Below are 21,169 nucleotides of genomic sequence, written 5' to 3'. Positions count from 1 at the left end.
TACATAATCTCATAGTCTACTTGCCTAATCTCTTTCTAAGAGCACGAGTAGCCTTTGAAAGGTAAAATAATCATCAGCATTTATACAACTCCTTTGCGAAAAGACTACGAAGTGATGAGACGGTACTCACCTTTCTTCTCTTCTTATATTTATGTTTGGAAATCTTCTTCTTTCTCTTTCTCTTTACACTGTCTAACAAAACACCTTCTTCACTTGATAAACCCACTTCTTGATCTATATTATTCATCGATTTTCTACCTCTTGTATTTGATGATAAACCCAATTTTGATAAAACATCATCAAGACCTAAAACAACTTCATCTAAATTCGCATCTTTTTCTAAATTATTTTCAACCGATTTCACTTGTACATTATTTTCAATTTTATTAGAATTTTTTCCTTCTAATTTGGATAATATATTTTCCCATTGTTTATTTGATTTGTTTGAAATTTCTTTAATTTCTTCTAATTTTGTTATTAATTTATTTGATAATTCTCCTTCATAATGACCAAAATAACCTTGTGTCCAAGGATTAAATCCACCTAAATTATGAATAAGTGAAGGATGTGAAAGATTTGAAATTATTTTATAATGTTCATTTAATCCATTACTACTTCCTTTATTTAATCTTTTTAAAGAATTTACAGGATTAGGTGAAAAAGAAGAAGGTATATCATTAAATAAATTATTAATTGATTCTTTTAATTTTAAATTAGATAATGATTTTCTTGGATTTGTATATATAGATGTACCCAAATTTAAAGGTAAAGGATGTGAAGGATGAGTAAATGTATAATGTAATTTAAATTGTTCAGGATAAATATAAATTGGTTTAAATGAATTTAAATTTTCTTCTGAAAATTTAGATTTTGGATGTGTAAATGATAATTTTGGTGAAGAAGGTTGTTTTGATGTAGGTGCAACTGATGAATTTGAATAATCTTCAAAATTCTGTTGTTGATGATGATGATTTGATTCATCAAATATATTAATAGGTTCAATTGTATATCTATTACTATCTGAGACGAGATTCATTTCTTGTACATCCATTAATGATTTACTTCTTCTTCTCCCTCTACCATTTTTTTCTGCTGTGATTGTTTTAAAAGAGTTCCGAGCTGTAGAAGAGGTTGATTTGGTTTTACATGATGAAGTTGTTAATCTTGGTTTGATCCGACCTCGAGTTTGCGGTTTAGGTGAAGTTGGAATAGATGATATAGCGGAATGAGAAGTCCCTGCCCTGGTAGAAGGGAGGGAGGAGTACAATCGACGTATGAGCATCGTCGAAAGTGAATGGTTGTTCGTCTTTGATCAAAATTGACATGAATAATGAAGAAAACAATAGAAGATAAGTGAATTGCGGAATCGGAGTATCCCCCTCTAACTGCTGCATGCGAACGATTTCGCCAGAGTGATTGGTGGTGATGTCACGTGATTTGATACTTTCGGTTGAGATTTCAAAGTAAAACCAGAATAATAATATCTAAAATTCATTGTATCACAATAAATGGATCTTAGACTTTTAATCTGGGCGAGAACGCAACCCTTCGATTCGATTTGAGACATGTCCAAGAGAACTCACGATCAAGTAGAAGAAATGGAAGCTGGACCTTCTACTGTCACTTCGACGTCAACCTCATCATTGACTCCAGCTACCAATGGTTCGAACGATGTCAATATTGGGTTATTGCAATTACCTCAGGTAGGTCATAAAATCTGTCTATTATACGGAAGGAGTGCATCCTTTTCTTAGTCCGAAAACGGCAGGGCTGATAAAATGGAATAACTTATTAGAAACGATTCTATAGACAACGAGCACATGCGAATGTATTTGTAGACCATGAATTGGATTAGTGAGTTGGTATATTTGAAGATTATTCAAAATTTATTTGATTTTTAAAAGATCTCAAATTGATATATGATTGAATTCCTTATTATAGCCCAAAATCACCATCAGAAATGGATTGGTCATATCATTATCCAAAATATTTCACACATCCAGATCAAACTGAACCATCTTCAATACAAAATGAAAAAAAAGTTGAATGGGCAGATGTAGGATGTGGATTTGGTGGATTATTAATGGCTTTAGCACCTATGTTTCCTGATACTTTAATGTTAGGTTCGTTCATACTCTTTCTTTTCCCTTTTACTCACAATGTTTGTACTTTAAATTTACGATTAGGTAATGCTAATCAATTAAAATGTTATTAGGTATGGAAATTCGAATGTCAGTTACGAAATATGTTACAGATCGTATAGCAGCTACACGTCAATATCAATCTATGTTACCATCTAATTCGACAGAAAGGGAAAATGGAGAATATCAAAACGTTTCTGTAATTAGAGCAAATGCTATGAAACATATTGGTAATTTCTTTGAAAAAGGTCAAGTTAGTATTTTCTAATATTTTAAGATGATTATGAAATATCTTGCTAATAATAATTAAAATCTCATAGTTATCCAAAATATTCTTCCTTTTCCCGGATCCTCATTTCAAAAATCGAAAACAAAAAGCAAGGATTATAACGTGAGTTTTATTTGACTTTAGCGTGAATTACAAAGATTGGAAAATTAAATCTGATTCATTTTCTATTCTTCCAGACCAGGTCTTTTGGCTGAGTATGCATATGTTCTGAAGCCAGGAGGTATACTGTACACAGTAACAGATGTAAAAGGTTAGCATTCACGCCTATCCACAGTACACAATTGGTTTTCGCTGATTTCACATTGACGTTTCGCACAGACCTACACGAATGGATGGCATTACACTTAAATAATCATCCATTATTTATACCTATCCCAAATGAAGAATTAACAGGAGATGCAATTTTAGAAGCAGCTAGAACATCAACTGAAGAAGGTAAAAAGGTAGAGAGGAATAAAGGTGATAAGTGGGTAGCATGTTTCAGAAGGGCAGAGAATCCTGAGGATTAAATCTATCACACAATTTTGGTTTATAATCTATGCATATACATTTTCATGAGCCATTGACTCGTTCATCCTTCATGACTATTTTGACAATTCGGTTGAATTTTAGTATAATTTTCAAACCGTTATATCCCAAAGGACTCCTTCATCATGTATCCTTGCGGCAAGTCAAGGTGACAAACAATAAAGGTACTTTGCATGGTTTCATCATTCCAAAAGCGTCAAAAAGGCGATTATCATATTATGCAATTTATTATTCTTACTCTATATATATCTCATCTCACATAAAATCGATCTTTGTTGAAATTCATTAATTCAACTTCACATTATGCGATATTCAGATTTACCGTAAAACCCTTCCATTCTCAAACAAATCGAATCTCTATTATTACTCTTGATTCCAAAAGATCAAACTTAAAAGAGAGATATGCCTGCACCTAGACCACCTCATGTGAGTCATTTTCATCTTTTTACGAAAATACGAATCATGAAATTTGAATGAATAATTATCATAAACGAATTTAAATTAGTCATTTGAAATTACTATACCTCACATTTTAACTCAAGATCAATTTGATGAAATAGAAGATTTAACATTTCTTCATTTTGAAGAATTTGAAGGTGAGTCAATCAATATAAGGTGATAATATATAAAAGCATATATATTTCCAATTGTAAGAATGTTAAGAGCGAGATTGAGATTGATTTTTTTTGTTAGATGCTTGGCCAATATCATTAAAAATTACTTCAGAATACAATGAATCTTTTCCAAATCAAGAAAATGATTTAGATGAAATAAGTGAAATTGAATTAATTAAAACTGAAAGTACTATAATAAATATTTCAACTTCAAAAGAATGGAATATTGAAAATGAAGAGAAAATTAGAAATATAATTAGAAATTTATTAATTGAAATTATGGGTGGTGGGTAAGTTTTAATTTATATATATGAAACATAAATCCTTTATATTTTTGTTCAATTTAACAAATGAGCTAATTGATTAATGTGAACACTCTAGAATCGAAATTAAAAGATCATAAGATATTTATTATATCTTTCTTTTCGTTCAGTCTCAAATAATACTTTGTCAATTGCATTTATTTCTTGTAAATCTATATCATGTATACATTTTTCTGACATTGCATATAAGGATCTTAAACAAACAAAATGTAAAGTCATTTCAGAAATTCCAATTACTAAAATGCATGTGAATTCAAAATCCACCTTATCCTCCAACAATTATATTCACAAGAAAATTCCTTTTAAACCTATATATGCATTTACAATCCCTTTTTACGCTTTTTATGAGTTTACCTATTTTTCAAAAGTATAAAATCAATTCAAATTAGCTCAAATATTCAACAATTAATGATCTAAACATATAAACTCACCTTCGATTTAACAGTTGTTAAATATTGAGCATAACTACTCATATGATCCATTCTATCTTCAACTAATAAACTTAAAGCCCATGATCTTAATGCAGGTTCAGCATCAGATTTAACTACATAAACGTGTGGTCTATATACACCTCTTCTTAATTCTCTTGTCTTTGCGATAATATTATTAACTCGTTGTGAGAATGGATTATCTAATAATGGTAATGTTGTTTTACCTCCTTGTAATTCGCCATAAGAGTTTAGATCAAACACATCTTGAATAAGTCGAGGTACAGCTTCATGTCCTACCCAAATGAAAATGTTTTGACCATCTTCGATAAGGAATAATCCATGCCTTTCTAATCTTTCCGAAGTCAAATTGAGGGCAGGTGGAAGTGCGATTATACCGTCATCACCAGGATTTCCAGCTTCTGGAGGCATATTGTGCAAAGAATAGAACCTTGGGTGGATATATGGTATAAGCGATTGACATGGTAAGGTCGTGAGGAGACATTGAGCGTATGCTCTGAGGTCCGGTGGAATTGATGCTCCCTCTCTCAATCCAACGTGTTTAACCAATGCGCAACAAAGGAGAGGAAGTAATTTCAGGTTGTCAGGTACTGCTAATTGTGCGGATGCACCAGCTGAAGAGGTGACTTGATTTTTGTACACACTAAGCATATCTCCAAGTTTATTCGTTATAGTGTTTCTTGCGTCGTCTAGTGAATGAGACATGGATCTTTCGACAGCTTTATTGGTCAAATAGGTAGCGATTGCAACTTGATCCGCTGAGCCGTATAGTTCGCTTATCGAGTCTGTTGTAGGCATAGCTTGAGTGATGACTCTGATTCGTCTTTCACCGTAGCATGTTGTATGCAGAATAGCAGTTTGAAGGACTACGAATGAACCCTTGATATCGTCTTCCAATTGCAATTCAATAACGTAATTCTGGTCAGTAGGTACAACCGGTAATGCGAGCAAATCGGTTGATCGTATAAAGAAGTTTCCATGGAATGCTGACATCCTAATTCCTCTTGATGCTCTAACTCTGATAACAGCTTCTAAACCTATTGGCATAGCTAAGACTTTGCTGAATTCGGTAGCGAATTTGATGGCATCTTCAGATCTCGAAGCGTTGAATCCTGGATACAAGTATGTTTGACCAGCAGTGTACCTTGGTAGACATGAGAGGGTCGCTACGTCTGTATAAGAAGTGGAGAAGAGGAACATATCGACAGCGACTTGTTGTTTCGAACATTCGATAGCAAAAGTCTTGTAGAAGCTGGAAGCAGCATTGAGTAAGGAAGATTCCTTGCTGGTACCGAGTAATTTGGGATCATCTCTAGCTTTCAGAACGCCCTCTCCAAGGGTTGGCAGTGTAGCTGTCAAAGCGATAATCTTTCCTCCGATCTTTCCGATAAGTTGATGAGCAGCTTGAAGGGCTGATCCAAGGGCGTTGCCAACGGTATGGGAATCTTGGAACATGTCACTCAATTTGCCTAAAAGGGATTCTATAGCTGGACGCGATTCCGTCAAGTTTACCAATAAGTCAACGGGTTTGGGCAGGAAGACATCCGTTAAGTCGGAGACTACCAACATGGAGGCTTCAGTAGCGCCAACGGGTAGAGAAAAGAAGTGTAAAGAAGTCGAGACAGCGATAATGGCGATTTTAGTCCTCTTATCCGCGTTTGGAATATTATCTAAACTTTCTAAGATCGTTCGAGCAGCAACAGCCACCATACCAGATTGAACAGCTTGTTGACTGACATCGATAACGAAGGCATATACAGGTGGTTGAGGTGGTCTGACCATATACTCGGTTGGCGCGATAAATTCGACTACAGAGTGGTTTAATTCCTTTCTAGCCCATCTATCCGCTTGTTTGTTCTCCACCTGATTCCAATCGAACAATTGAGGTACTTCATTACTCAATCCACACATGCAACATTTCCACCTATTTCCACCCTCAATGAAGGTCACGAAAGGGTTGATGTATGCCCTACATCTTCTACATCTTGCAATCACACTGTCTTCTATAACCGGAACTGGATCGTCTCCATCAGACTCTCTGAATGACCTATAAGGCGCCATGACTAATGCTAAAGGTAATTTGGATTTATTAAGCAAAGATTGGGTTGTAGGCATGGAGGTTAAGGTACATCGTTGGTATGATGGATCAGGTTGAATGTGTGGAGAAGCTGTCACTGAAGCATTGGGTGGTAGGAGTGAAGGAGGGGGAGGAGCATCTAACCCAGATACGTCGGGTTGCATACCAATCAAATTGACGGTTTGGATTGAGTGCAATTGGGGGCCTCCATGGTTTGGAGCTTGACCTTGACCTTGATAACCCATGTTCATTTGTTGAAATTGATTGTTCATTTGATCTACAGGTTGTTGTTGAGCACCACCATATCCACCTTGTTGACCATACGCAGGGGCTTGTTGACCACCATAAGCAGGTTGTTGAGGTTGTTGGCCGTAAGAAGGCTGTTGAGCATCTTGTCCACCAAATCCAGGTGTAAAGTATTGAGGTTGCTGTTGAGCTCCACCTTGATCTGGATATCCTGGAGCAGTTATAGGTTGTTGTTGAGGTTGGGCATCATAGCCTCCTCCACCATACACTTGCTGAATCTGAGCAGTAGGATACTGCCGACGACCTGGTCGACTAGATGGAGCGGATTGTTGAGGAGCAGGAGATGAGCCGTAGGAAGGTTGAGTTGGAACTTCCCATTGAGATCTACCAGTTGATTGCTCTGCACAAACACGTCAGCTGGCTTAACAAGAATTAAAATCTTCGAACAGCTATACATACCGACATAGATGTACGCATTCGATTGCCCATCCCTAGGCACACAAAATAATTAGCTGGATATGACTTGCAAAACCCAATCGTCAACTCACCATCTAGCTTCCCAGCCTTGCGGAAGGTGTATCTCCTGAGACATCTTGTCGCGAGTATGTCTGTGGACCTCGGGGATGATAATCAGCGATTATGTTGGTGAAGAAGAGATGTATTGAGAAGGGTACAAGAGAGAGATGGGTCAAGGCTAGAGGTGTTTTATTTCTATAGAAGGTGTGAGTGATATGTATATATGATCTTTTGATGACGAGGCAATAATGAATGAATGAAATGATCAATGGGACAATGACAATGACAATGGGATAGCGCGTGACAGGTGCCACACTGACGGGATTAAATGAATTCATCACCATACAGTTAATTCTCTGTTGTGGCCCCGCAACTTCATGTTGATCTCTTCTAAGACCATATATGTTCACATTATTCGGGACCTCAATCATCCTCTTGTAAAGATATCAATTCGTGCTTTCAGAAGACAACAACACCGCACCGACACCTAGGCGACACGGATCAAAATGCTCCAGTCAGGATTACTTCAAACAGGACATGCAGATCTTGTCACCCGTAAGCTAGGCAACAAATGTGAATGTACTTCAAGTGTTATGAGCTGACTGGTGAAATTGACAGACGTGACGTACGATTTTTACGGAGAACGATGTAAGCAAGTCTGACAATGACGATTTGATATTCCAACTAATAAAATGGACAGTGGCAACATGTTCGGCTGATCAGAAAATAATGATATTCCGCAAGACACCTGATAATACATGGGATAGAGAAACGGGGTGGAAAGTGAGTTACGAATGCTTTCGATCTTGACGTCCAGTTCAGCTGACATGTAATGGAGGCTCATGATGCTCCTATACTGCATCTATCTTTCTCCCATCCAGTCCATGGGTCTTTACTTGCTTCATCTTCACATGATCGTTCTGTTCGTATATGGGAAGAACCAACAGGCCGAGAACGAGATGGACGATGGATCGAACGAGCTGTTTTGACTGGTGCGAAGGGAAGTGTGAAACAAGTGGAATTTGGTACAGCCGATTCAGGCAGTGAACCTCGAGTAGTAAGTTGACAGCTCTTTGTTGTTCATAGGAACCGCTCTCAACTGACTTGTTTTGAAATAGGCGACGATATCGACAGATTCATACCTTCGAATATACACTTCAGCAGATCCATCACTTTCCGACTGGACACTCTTACAACCAATTTATATCCCTTCTTTGCCTCAACCAGGAAGTACAGATGAAACTCCTGTAGAAAATTCATCAAGTTCAAACGAATTAGCTAATGGTGGTTGGGGTTTATCATGGTGTAAAGAACGTTGGTGGGGTTCAATTATAGCTGCCTTTTCAGGTATATCACCAATAATAAAAATATTATCTATACCTCAAGATTCATCTTCATCCTCAACTTCACTAATATTCCTCAATCCACCACAAAACTCAAGTCAAGCTCCGTTGACAAGTATAAGTTGGGCACCATCATGTGGTAGAGCATATCATCTGATCGCTTCTGGGAGTAGGGATGGAACCGTTAGAATTTGGAGGCTTGAACCACCTGGAGAAAAGCTACGAACGGATTATAATGATTTAGATGGGGATGTCGGAAGCACAGGAGGTGCTTGGAAAGGTGAATGTGTGGCTGATTTTGGAAAAGGCGGCGCAAGAGTTGGAATGGTCGACGTGAGTAATATCCACATTCAGTTTGGCGAGTGCGTGACACGCGTTGACTGACAACTAAGGGCTTTTAGTGGAATGCTACGGGCACAACATTGACTACTACTGACGATGAAGGAATAGTGAGGATATATAAACGTGAGCTTAAATATAAATAGCTAGTGTGATCGGTATCATGGTCATGTAGCTAATGACGTTGAATGTTTAGCTACATACGCTAGAAGCTGGAAATTACTGGGACAGATGTCAGCCGAAGAACCACCTAATGACGACAGTAATGGTCACTAAGGGCTGATAGAGCTCTAATATAATCGCCGACTGCATGCATGGTTGTACGGTATCATTATTCGATACTACAGTATAGACTTGATATCGGAGCATTGATCTCTGTTATCCATAAATGGTATCGGTGATTCAAAAATCCTCTCCTGCAAGATCCGAGCGTAATTTAGCTGAATCGTTATCTTGATTATCATCATCTTATCGATTGTCTATTCGTAATATCTCAAATCGGAGTTTGATCGAAAAAACCACCAAATGAAAGATTTTCATTTAAGAAACCCTTTCTGCAAAAACCAAATGTAGTCTAGCGGAGTTGACATTTGATTATACTATAGCTTGATCGATGTCATATTACGTTTAAGCGTCGGCTTTTCGTTTGACATGATATCATATCGCTTTGACCAAGAAAGGATACCTAATGAATGTTGTTCTTCGAAAATTATCTTTGGCAAATTTTAGTCATAGATTTGAAATTGGAGTAGCTAGATTATCCTATTGCTCGATCACCGTTATATCATTTCTCAAAGGAGGTTTGTTAAATTGTAATATACTGTATCGGACTCTGATCAAATGAAAAAATCTAATGAACCGTTATGGCTTATCAAAGACCTTATGATTAAGAGAACTGAGTATCAATTTATAATATAATATATTATGAAACACCGTAAAAAATCAAAAGACTTCATTTAGGATTCTAAGCGAATGGTGACGTCTGATTAGAAAGTCCGCTTTCGATGATTGTACTGTATTTGCAATCAATTATTATGATTCATCAGAATACAAGCTATAAAACCCTCGAAAAATGTGAGATTAGAATTGATTTATTGTTTCATTCAATATTCATCTCACAAATTTACCCAATTCACTTGAATCAACCTGACAAACAATAATTATTATTATTATTATAAATAACATGCCTTCATCACAAAGATCAGACAGAAAATCTAAAGGTGGTGGTAGTAGTAGTAGCGCCAGTGGCACATCAAAGAGCACTTTCAGCTCTAGAATCGCCAAAAGAGTGCCTGGAGGCAAAATTGACTCCACAATGTTGGCTAAATTCCAACAACATGCTGATGTGTTACTGGACTGCGCGTCTGCGAGTAGCGCTGGGCCGTCCAAGACTTTGGCTGATCTCGATACTCAGTATGATTTGATGACGAAAGTTCAACAAAATGAATTCGAAAGAAAAGTCTACGAAACTTTGCTTGAAATTGGCATTGAGCACGAAGTTAAAACGCAGGAATTGATGAGTGATATCGCTCCGACCAAGCTCAGTAATGATTCTCTATTACAAGCCGAGATCTTTCAGGACTTAAATAATGAAAGTGACGAGGAATGGTCAATGAGCGGAAAAGGTGAAGGTGAAGATGAAGATGAGGATACAAAGATGAGTGGTATGTAGATCTGGAATACCTCGATAATTCAGATAATATCATATTGCTCCTCACTAAGTTTGGAAAACTTAAGTATTCGATAACGTATGTTCTAGGCAGAAGTGGCTTTTTGATAGCGATTGGCCTCTCACTTTTTGCGGACAATCATGCTCAGGACGGGATTGCACCGAACTCTGCTGTTAGCCTACTCTGCGGTACTCTAAAATCAATTACTCTGAGCTCTTAAATAAAGAGACCTAGCGATTAGTCTCATATCCTATTCCCAGAGCACTTGAGAACTCAATGAGTAGTAGAGATATCAGATATCCTTTCAAGATTGTATAGCATTGCATCATCTGAACCTTTGACTGCAAATCGAGGGTCTGTCAGAGACAGATAAAAACAAATTCGTAATGCAGCAAAGCCTTATTCCAATTGTCAATCCCTTTCCTTAGACATTTTCAGTATCGCCGCCACAAGCTGTACTGATAACATTGAGAATATCCTTTCAGGTCGATTATTTAGAGATTCGGTGATATGATATTCAACATTCTGAGACGAATCTGCCAGACCAGGCATGAATTGTGAGCTGCTTGGCTTCTGAAGGCAATTCCGCCAAGACTTCAGATCTGGAGTATTTGAAAGGCAAACCGAGCTCACAAAGGATACTTGGAGAAAAGGAGCAATAACAATTTGAAATACTCCTCGAAATAACCCAATATGTCATCATCTTCACCTTTGATAACAGAGAAGAATTGACTGTTTCATAATTCCATTTCCGACGCTCCACTCTTACAATGGATCAACAAATATCGACTCGATAAAGCTACAATAATGTATGACTCGTTGATTCTATCAAATCCAGGTATATAAGGCATTGATTTTGTATTCATGATTCATCATTTTATCTTCAACATCATTCCCTTCCCATTCAAACTATCGTTCATATTGAACTTTTCAGTCTCAATCTTGACTTTATCTTATACAATCTACAATGTCTAACAACAATTACTACGCTGGTCGACATGGTCAGAACCGTTCTTACTCTCATCCAAGCAGCGCAGACGACAGAGCTCATCTTGTCTCCCAAGCCGGTAGCTTTGGATCTCCTCAGAATTCTTCGAATGCTGGTGGATACGACGGACAGGATACCGTTATGGGGAATGCTGGTGAAGAAGACATACTTTCTGGGATTGGAACGGATCCCAATATAAATTCAGGAAATGACTTCACCTACCAGGGCGATACTTCAACCTCACAAACCCCATTCTCATCGCACAATCCCCGCACAGGCCATGAACAAGTGCAGTCCAGCTTTGAATTTTTTCACCCAGAGAAGATGATGGAGCTAAACGACAGTCAAGCTGAACGTCAACGACTTGGTCTGGATGACGGCTGGGATACAAGATCTTTCAAAGATCAGGGCAACAATTCCCCAAGAAGTACTCAAGCTGGTGATGATCCAGGTGATGGAGATCGTACTCCTACTGGTACTCAACCAACAGGAGGGTCCATTCAAAGTACTGAGGAGCTTCAGGACTTGTTTGACTCAGTGGCCCGAAGAAGGAGAGCCAAGAAAAGAAAAGGAGGACCGGGACCATCAAATGCACCGAGACCAGCTTGAAGTTAATAGGTGTTCTTATCTGATAGATAACGTTACTCAAATATACATTGTCTGCGAATGAAATATCATGCTTCTTTCGAGTATACTTTATTTGTCAAGCACATTGTATACGTATTATTGTATTTAAGTCTGACTACTCTCAGGATTGTCTGTTGCGGAAGAGTCGATAAATAGAGTAATTATGATGAGGCGGAGAAGTATAACATGCTTATGGCCATTTATGTGCGAGAGATCTCACGAATAAATTGTCTGAATAAAAGTAGGAAGGACTTTTGATAGTTTTTGACGATGAATGCCGAACGAACTCTTCCAGGAACATACTGTATTTGCCATCCTCACCATACAGTAGATTGTACAAGATTTGTTCCGTCATATAGACCAAGATTGACCAAATACTGTTGCTGTAAGATAAGCTGATTCATATAACATGCATATAATGAATGGGTGGACATTATGAACTATAATCAACAATACAATAAAAGAAATACATACAACAATTAATGAATAATCGTAAAATACTAATCAAACAATAAAATCTATTTATATTTATCGCCTAATTCTCTTCTAGCCGAAGGATCTAAACTATTTCTCATACCTAATAAAGTTTTACTAACAGCTTCAGTAGTACCTATCATAGGTTTAAGTACAGCAATAGGTACAGCTCTCACAACAGCTTTAAGTGGACCCTAAAAAAATAATTAAATAGAATTAAGTATGTATTCGATAAAATTCATTACGCAATTCAATTAAAATGAAAAAAAACTCACATCATCTCCTGATCTTTCATAAACTTCCATAGGAACTGCTAAGATAGTTTGAGCAGCTGCATTAACATTTTTACTTAAACTTTTATATGCAGCTTGAACACCTTGTTTAACACCTTCAGGTTGATTTGCATATCTTGAAACTAAATCATCTTCATCTTCACTTGATGATCCATTTTTATTATCCCAAGAGTTTAAATGATTTCCTTCTCCAAATTGTTGTAAATTTGAAACTGATGCAATTAATTTTTCATTATTTCCACCTAAAACATTTTCAGCTTTTTCAAGTATAATTTGTGTACCAGTTGCTAATTTTGCTCCTAATTTCATCATTTCCATTGCAGTTGATTTAACAAATGAATTTGTACCTCTTTGTACACCTTTAGCTAATCTTCCATCTTTTCTATATTGCTCAATTGGAAGTAAGATTAAATCCGCTACTCCTGATCCTACGTTAACTATAGATCTGATTGGAGATACACCTGAAATTACATCAGCAAGTTGATTCGCTTTGACATCAGGTGTCCAAAGATCTTGTAATGTTGTACCTAATCTTTCCCAACCGGTAATCTATCACAATACCAACATCAGCTAGAACCGTCAAAAGCGAGGTTGAAGGTCACTTACGCCTGATAGAGTAATATGCCTAAGAGTCATCTCGGCCCCATCAAAGTGGAAGAAATTCATCAATTCGATTGTCTTCCCTTCTCGCAATGCGGCGAAATCAACTCGTTTGGGTTTGTAGTCTAACTTCAATTCGATAGGGAAGATCTCTACATGCTGGAAGAAAGGGTCATTTGACTTCATGGGTACTGAGGAGTTGGACGTCGTCGGTGAAGTTGTATCCGCACGGGGTATCGAGGTCGCTGATACAGTCCCAGGTGAAGCTGGGGATTGCGGTGTTGGCGCCTTGAAACTAAAGAATCTTTTCAAGAAATCCAACGCATCTTGATCAACGTGTAACCTCAGAGGCAAAATCTTGGCTCTTAATCTCATTTCTTCATCTTGATCCGAACCAAATTTGATACCCTTCAATTCGATACGTAACATATCGGCATCCGTCTCCCTGACATTTCCTCTACTATCAGCTTTCATGCCCATTAAGAACTTTTTCCAAGTGGAAGTTTTGATATGATCAAGAATTTCCATTTCTTTGACTTTTATCTCTAATTCACTTGACAGATCAGAGCTTGAGCTGGTTTCGTAGAAATCATATTCCGCACGTAACGATGAGAGTGAAATCTCGATTTGAGGCTTTTTCGATCTCGTCAATTTTCTACCCCTCAATTTGGTTTTACTTTTCCTATTGTTGGAAGTTGGCTGATGACCGGCCATAGGGGCAGAAGGAAGAGTTTGCCAAGAAGTATTCATACTTTCTTTCTCAGTATCATCAAAATCATCCAGTTCCTCATCTATAGCAGCGATTAGAGCTGCATTATCCATTTCTCCAGCTGATTGCCCATTCTCGAGACCGATGTAGACTGAATTGAAGAGCACGGACTTGGTAGCTCTATCAAAATCGATTGATTCGTCTGCTTTTTGACCTGTAGCTAAGAGTTGTCTAATCCTTTCTAGGCGCTTGCGAACTACTCGAATCTCATCTTCAATAGCTTTACGAGTTTTCAGCCAGTCATATCCCTCAAATAATAGGATCTTAGCGTCACAGTCTTTGACACGGACTCGAATTTTACCGATTTGCAGACTATTGAACACCCAACTTCTTAGCGATTTGCTGTGACAGCATTAGATGATGAACTTACTTATCGTCATGACCCTCACGTAAGACCGGCAAGTTATCCCAATAATTCTCATCCATATCGAATTTCTCATCATAAAGAATCTTGATAGTCTCACTTCCTAATTCCTCATCCTCATCAGTCTGCCATGCACGTAAGGTTTCTCCGGTGATTCGGTCCGAGGTTAGTTGGCGGGAGGATAAACGGGAAGCCCGGTCAAGATAATCGAGATTGGTCGGCAGATCGTCGTCTATCATATCTGCTTCTGAGCCTGAAACTATATCAGGAATGAGGTTGAAAGCTTGCTCGTCGATTGAATCGAAGACATTGATTGATCGATCTAAGGTACTGGGTCTTGGACCAGCTCTAGGTGGCGCTCTATTTTGCATCGTGAGTTCACGTGCCGGTTGCATTATAAAGATCAACCTACGGTTTTGCGGGCACTATTTTCGCGATGTCCCCTAACAAAGATCCAAAGCTAGCTAGGGAATCTGCACAAGCAGTGATACTTGACTGGACTTGCAATATTTCCAACTAAATACGATGTCTTAAATTAGCTTGACGGACATACAAGCTGATATACGAGGTCAACGTACTAAGGACTGTTCCGTTGCAGTCAGATCCCTCAAATAATGTAAGTCTACCGAGATGATTTCTGCCAGTTGAGCGTATCCAGCTTTCTGCTCAGACATCCAAACATCAGGGTATTGAACCAAACATAAAACACCGAGACTTACCTTCCAAGTCTCCGACACTTCCCCAGTGATCGTTCCCATTTTTGCGACGGCAGCCAGATCGTCCACAGCAAAGACAGTCAATCTACCCGCACTGACTTTAACTTCATTTTCTTCCCCATCAGACCTGATATCCGTGCTGACTTCAACTACGCCTAAGACTAGTACAACTGCCCCTCCAAGTGTAGGTGCAGCAGCATGGATAGAGCAATCTTGTATCAGGACCTTGATCCGCGTGACTTCAGACGGGACAACATCTTCGAATACACCTTCGGGAGTTTTAGCGAATCTAGCTAAATCCTTCACCCAATCTATCGATTTGACAAAGAACGTCAAACGTGACAAATCGACTGAGATTCCGGTTTCTTTGGTTTGTGCTACTACGTTACTCTGAGAAGTGAAGCGCAAGTGGACTAGGGGTTGTTGTAAAGTAGTCAAGGTGTATGGTGTAGTTCGTCCCAAAATTTTAGTAGGATTGACCGTATCGGTTCGATCGGCGAACTCGGCATCCATTACATTCAGACTGAAAGCAGTTTCATGTCTTCCAGCGAGGTTAGATTCTACTTTGACATCCGTATCACTAGCTTTTAAAGCTAAAACCCGCTCCCCACCATCGACGAGGGGTACATACAGCGAAATATCCGTTTCACTGATCTCCAGTTTGAGGATAGTCGAAGACAATTCCTCTTCATCATCTTCATCTGTGGAGCTTGATGCAGATGAACTGCCGCGAGTTGAACCAGGTGCTCCGAAAAATCTGCTTCCGATCATCTTGAGATCATCTCTGGGCTTTGGTGCGGATCCATCACCGAATGCTCCGTCCAACCAGTGCGTCATATCGTCAGCAAAGAATTGAAGACCTTCAATGGTCTGTTGCTTGATTTTGGCCTGTATGGAGGGTACTCGACAGGTGACAATGGTGGTTTTTCCTCGTGTTGATGATGAGGATGAGCGAAGTGAGATATTGGGTGATAAAGGTGATACGTCGATTTCTGCCGGATCAGGTGCAAGTGGACCAATGACGATGAACGCAGAGGATTTCCGTTCTGTTTGGTACAAGGAAGATCAGCTGTCGTAGGCATTGGGCGGAGATTCATGAAAACGTACCCGGTGCTCGGGAAAAGAATAGTATCATTTTCTCCCACATGACATTCGTCCCCTCCGCTTTTCTACCTGTTCGCTGATCGGTGGAAGACACTTTGGCCCAGAAGTTATGCATGTCAAGAGTGACGATGCCCGATCTCAAGTGTCCACCATCTCCCCAGGTTCCCCTTCGATTCACGGGAGCAGGGCAGCGGATATCCACCCTGAGCAGCGGGCACTGAATGTCAAAGACAGGTTTAGCAGGTGGAGTGGCCTGGATCGTAGAATAAGAAGAGGCTTGAGCATCCAGATCATCTATTATCGAGTCAGTTGTGGAATGGCGAGTCGGTAAAGAAGGACGCCTAAGCGATCGGGATGCAAATGGCTCAAAGCGCTCCGTGATTTCAGGAGCCGATCGAACAGCAGGGGCGATACTGCGTAGCATTGGTAGAAGACGTTCCACAAGTGATAGGTCAACGAAAACATGAATGGGTGAGAGTGATACCATTGCAGCTGGGCATTCATATCAGCCAGAGCCCAACCGAAAGTACGCACCAAATGACTTACTGCTATTCGTAACCAGATCCTTCTGCAGGCTCAACACTGGAGGTTGTTCTATATCTGGCATTTGGGTCCCTTTCAGAATACCTTTACCTTTCTGCTTGACTTTCCACTGTTTCTCACTTCCACCGGCTTTACGTTGTAGTCCTGAATTTCGCCAATCGACCGAATCAAATTCTGGGAAGACTGCAAAGCCACCACCCGCATCAGTAGTGGGCCGATTAGGCGGCCCTATAGAGGCAAAAGAGCTTGATGAAACACCAGGGCCAACATCATATTGTCTTGGTAGATTCGTATCAAACAGCAAGACGGGGAACGCACCACCTGGTGGTACATCTGTCGCATCGTCATTTCCAGTATCGGAAGCCAGATATTCGAACAATGACGCGTCTTGAAGTCTAATGTGTGAGGTGGAAAGTGTTGGTCCCGAGCGTATAGAGGTGGATGCACGTCTGGGCAAACGAGCTAGTGTAGGGTGACCCGCCCGAGTAGTGCGATGAGTGGCGTGCGACTTGATGTATTCCTTACTTGAATGACTAGCTTCAAGGGTGTCAAGTCGCAGTCTCAGATGACCATAAGGTATGTACGTGGAAGATGGCTTTGACCAGAACGAAGCTATGTTTGTGCTGTACTGGGAATCGGTGGAAGCCGACATATCATAGACGACGGACGCGAAGAGGGCTTTCATTCGGACATGAGCATTAAATTGCGGTTGATTCGTCATAGTCGCGGCTGGGGCAGCTGGAGTAGGGTCAGATTGCGTAGATCCTGTACTACTAACGTACTGCAAAGCCGCCAGAATTATAGCCAGATGTTCAGGTGTAATCACGGTTGCTACTGTTCCAAGACTAATTCCAACATCTATTTTGGGCAGGCTTGTTGACGGGAATTGCTTCGACGTCGTTGGTGGATGCAGCTGAGGGGAAGAAGGCTGTTCAGCGAATGCTGCTAGTGGAGGAGTGGTGGTCATCCGCAACACTATATCTTCAGAGCCAAAGGTTACAATCATGGTATCTTCTGGAGATTTTGACGATGACTTAGGTGTTGGGGTCGGCGATCGGCTTGAGTTGTCCTCAATAGCCTCCTCAAGTATATGGGGTATACTGACCGGCGGCCTTTCACTGATGGCGCTCATATACACACTCGCTTCTGAGTCAAGATTCGACATTGTGCTTTGCTTCAGGTTAACAACAGCTTGAGACATTATCATATCTTGATATTCACCACCTGTACTTGATGAAGAGGTTGATGAAATTGACGAAGATCTTGAGGTCGTTGACATAGACCTTGGTCCAGACGACCCAGTGGGCACCGACGTCGCCTGAAGATGAGGCAACAAATGAAGGGTGACTCCAGAAAGCCGAATCGATCTGATTGTGCGATTGTTTGAACTGCCGACAGCGGGCGCTTGAGATTGACTCTCATCGCTGTATTTGATTTCGGCAACCCTAATCTCGAATATACCGCCATGATCTTCATCTTCGAACCGTATTTGGATATTAACGTTTTTGAGCTTGAACTCCAATCTCGATAATATGCGTTCTACCAATCCTGCTAAAATCGTTGTGCTTTCCACATTCGCGGGCAGGGGTTGACCATCAAGTCCTGGACTTGTAGGTCCGTCAAATGGAAACGATCCGGGTACCTCATCGTTGTTGAATGGATCAGTCGCGTTGAGTACGAGCGATTGTCGTATTGATCGATCAAGTTCAGCTTCTTCATATGCATCTAGCTCTTCGTGTAAAAAGTGATCTGCTGCTAATGTGACTGATTCTGCCAAATCTCGATGAAGTTCTCTTGGACTATTGCGGGCCGCTCGTTTGCCTTTCTCGACATATGATGGTTGAGATAGGACAAAGGATAGTGACAATGTGTCCAGAGTGAGACATAGGGGATCCGACCATAGATTCGATAAGGGTACACGAGCTGTTACTTTCGATAAAGTACCAGATTCGAGAATTAAAGGTATTGATGTGGGAATGAGCGAATTAATCTCCTGCACGGGATACAGGTCATTTCGTTATCACGTCAGCATCCTCGTGAAGTTGACCTTGTATAAAAGCGAGACTATGCTATGCTCACAGTCGTATCTACCTCTAATCCCTCAATTTCGACCCACCCTTCACTAAGCTGGGCTTGTATACGTTCAGCATCCAACGCTTCACCCTTAACGAATCTGCCCAGAGATCTTTTCAGAACATATGAAAGAAACCTTCGCTGTATATTCGCTGGAAGAGATACTGACGGTAGCGAAGGTAGGGTGAAGGGAAAGGTAGTAAGGAAAGCGGGCAACGAGAACATGGCGTTTGACCTTACATCTAGCTTGGGTGTACTATGGTGATATTATCAACATATTACAGACACTTTGTATTATACTGATGATTTCAATGATCACACCAATGTCGAGTAACATTTGAATATGTCAATCTCGACGAGTAGCAACACAAACTAAAGATCAATCGCCACCGGTTATCTCATTGATCGGACCTTGCCGAGAGTACTCATCGACGGAGTTTAAGAAGATCTCCTCTGATTCCCATTAGACCTGTGCCACGTTGCATATTTCCGAAAAGTAAAAAGCATAAATCCAAAATAGTCTAGACAAGGGGGTTTGATGAACATACGTAATATCAATTGTCATAATATGAGTTCAGGGAATCGAGGGGAATAAGGGTTTAAGATTAGGGGAATTTAAAATGATAAATGTAACGGATTGAGTGTTTGTGGCGGTAATTGTACGCGTATAATTGTGTTTAATTTATTTAATGTGCCCCTCATTTTATTGAGTGATCTCCCCCTCTCTCAGATGACCATTACGCATTTTACCCTGAATCACCTCGACACCACTTTAACTTCAACTGCCACCACCACCATAACTATTATACCGCTAACTACCAATTCACCACTACTCATTACTCACCAATTCATCACAATATACTCATATATCAAACACCTTACAATCCTAAGACACACATCAACTCTTACCAATCACCGATCAAGTATCACTCCCCAGCTGCAAACACGTTATTGAGCCTGGCCGAAAGCAGGATCAGCAATAAGATCCGCTAAATCAAGTGATCAAGTAACATATATATCCCTTTTATTCAACTTGGGCAACTCCTGGGCGCACGAGCTCATCATAAGATCTATTTGGAATCAACCGACAGACATCCTTTGTCTTCTCTTCTAGATTACCTTTGGTCGAGTTGAACCATACCGGCACTCTCGTCAAATACACCTCTAACATCAATCAACTCTTTCAGCTCGTGTGTAGAGGTGAACGAGTCATAGCATTAGAAGTTCGAACAAACTACTCGTAGGATACGGAGTATTAAGATACTTGGATAGTACTTCAGAAGTAGGAGAAATAGCGTATCAACTTCTTACAATGTGAGTTTCATCTTCTTTGTTATTCCGCTTGTCGACCCCATCGTCACGGTCTGTCAGCCAAGGGAGTGGTGATGTCAGAGGAATTACAAGAGGTGGCGTATGAGATACATTCACAACATTGAATATCTCCCAACCCAATTCATTCGAGAAAATGCAAAAGAGTGATAGGTTGTATCTGCATTAGCATTTGCGGGTTCAACGGATCAGACGAGACGTCATCAATAAACTATCTCATTTACCTTCTTCGCCCTTTTGACTTCATTCTCCGCTGTCATTTCAAACTCCTCTTGAACTCCGACCAGAGCTTCATGGCGGCCTGCGATTGAAAACAGACTGGTTGGGTGAAAAACCTTATCACTCGAACTTGCGTGCTAGTTGAATCCTTTGATTCATTTTAACCTTGCAAGCTCCTCCTGACTCCGCTCTCTGCCTATCCTCCACTCCGAACCTATATTCCCTACTTCATCGGGTTTGCGCTCGGCTTTGCCGTGTCTGCAACCTAAGGCCTGTTCGGAGATTCAACTGTGGTCAGGTGTAGTTGGAACTCCGCTTTGCTTTGTCGAAATCTCATTCTATGTTTTTCAAGGAGCGAAGACGCGTTATCTACATAATCTATAAAGAGAATAGAAAGCTGACTGATATGTTCTTCCCTACCAATACTCAAATCACTTCACCTTTCCCCTCTCCTCTTTCTCAATCGAATCATCCGCAACGTGTCCACCTGTACTCTATTATGCCTCCCCTCAAACAAACGCGTAAATTTTATGGT

General features: G+C 40.0%; 8 protein-coding genes across 8 annotated transcripts; 5 read left to right on the top strand and 3 right to left on the bottom strand.

Annotated features, from left to right (window-relative positions):
* Positions 1-16: 16 nt before the first annotated feature.
* On the bottom strand, positions 17-1,282 carry I206_103658 (uncharacterized protein; the record flags this gene model as incomplete). Its single annotated transcript, XM_019153113.1, has 2 exons — positions 17-52; positions 131-1,282. 2 exons carry the CDS (start codon positions 1,280-1,282, stop codon positions 17-19), a joined length of 1,188 nt encoding a protein of 395 aa, XP_019013274.1.
* A 283-nt stretch (positions 1,283-1,565) lies between these two features.
* I206_103657 (tRNA (guanine-N(7)-)-methyltransferase) lies at positions 1,566-2,939 on the top strand (the record flags this gene model as incomplete). The annotated part of the gene is made up of 7 exons (XM_019153114.1): positions 1,566-1,703; positions 1,796-1,854; positions 1,942-2,123; positions 2,216-2,394; positions 2,462-2,532; positions 2,607-2,680; positions 2,749-2,939. 7 exons carry the CDS (start codon positions 1,566-1,568, stop codon positions 2,937-2,939), a joined length of 894 nt encoding a protein of 297 aa, XP_019013275.1.
* A 421-nt stretch (positions 2,940-3,360) lies between these two features.
* On the top strand, positions 3,361-3,866 carry I206_103656 (uncharacterized protein; the record flags this gene model as incomplete). The annotated part of the gene is made up of 3 exons (XM_019153115.2): positions 3,361-3,384; positions 3,464-3,554; positions 3,652-3,866. 3 exons carry the CDS (start codon positions 3,361-3,363, stop codon positions 3,864-3,866), a joined length of 330 nt encoding a protein of 109 aa, XP_019013276.2.
* Positions 3,867-4,308: 442 nt separating this feature from the next.
* Positions 4,309-7,259, bottom strand: I206_103655 (protein transporter SEC24; the record flags this gene model as incomplete). Its single annotated transcript, XM_019153116.1, has 3 exons — positions 4,309-7,067; positions 7,127-7,158; positions 7,216-7,259. The coding sequence occupies 3 exons, from the start codon at positions 7,257-7,259 to the stop codon at positions 4,309-4,311; spliced, it is 2,835 nt and encodes a 944-aa protein (XP_019013277.1).
* Positions 7,260-7,689: 430 nt separating this feature from the next.
* On the top strand, positions 7,690-9,141 carry I206_103654 (uncharacterized protein; the record flags this gene model as incomplete). The annotated part of the gene is made up of 7 exons (XM_019153117.1): positions 7,690-7,738; positions 7,802-7,831; positions 7,884-7,966; positions 8,022-8,240; positions 8,302-8,859; positions 8,928-8,991; positions 9,062-9,141. 7 exons carry the CDS (start codon positions 7,690-7,692, stop codon positions 9,139-9,141), a joined length of 1,083 nt encoding a protein of 360 aa, XP_019013278.1.
* Positions 9,142-10,048: 907 nt separating this feature from the next.
* On the top strand, positions 10,049-10,537 carry I206_103653 (uncharacterized protein; the record flags this gene model as incomplete). Its single annotated transcript, XM_019153118.1, has 1 exon — positions 10,049-10,537. The coding sequence occupies one exon, from the start codon at positions 10,049-10,051 to the stop codon at positions 10,535-10,537; it is 489 nt and encodes a 162-aa protein (XP_019013279.1).
* Positions 10,538-11,502: 965 nt separating this feature from the next.
* On the top strand, positions 11,503-12,132 carry I206_103652 (uncharacterized protein; the record flags this gene model as incomplete). Its single annotated transcript, XM_019153119.1, has 1 exon — positions 11,503-12,132. One exon carries the CDS (start codon positions 11,503-11,505, stop codon positions 12,130-12,132), a length of 630 nt encoding a protein of 209 aa, XP_019013280.1.
* A 536-nt stretch (positions 12,133-12,668) lies between these two features.
* Positions 12,669-19,311, bottom strand: I206_103651 (uncharacterized protein; the record flags this gene model as incomplete). The annotated part of the gene is made up of 10 exons (XM_070202809.1): positions 12,669-12,818; positions 12,900-13,466; positions 13,524-14,598; positions 14,657-15,010; positions 15,063-15,166; positions 15,229-15,312; positions 15,370-16,412; positions 16,474-16,962; positions 17,017-19,006; positions 19,093-19,311. The coding sequence occupies 10 exons, from the start codon at positions 19,309-19,311 to the stop codon at positions 12,669-12,671; spliced, it is 6,075 nt and encodes a 2,024-aa protein (XP_070058910.1).
* Between the last annotated feature and the right edge of the window lie 1,858 nt (positions 19,312-21,169).

Source organism: Kwoniella pini, chromosome 4 (assembly GCF_000512605.2).
Source record: "Kwoniella pini CBS 10737 chromosome 4, complete sequence".
Taxonomy (NCBI): Eukaryota; Fungi; Basidiomycota; class Tremellomycetes; order Tremellales; family Cryptococcaceae; genus Kwoniella; species Kwoniella pini.
This window is presented reverse-complemented; position numbering and strand designations above follow the sequence as displayed.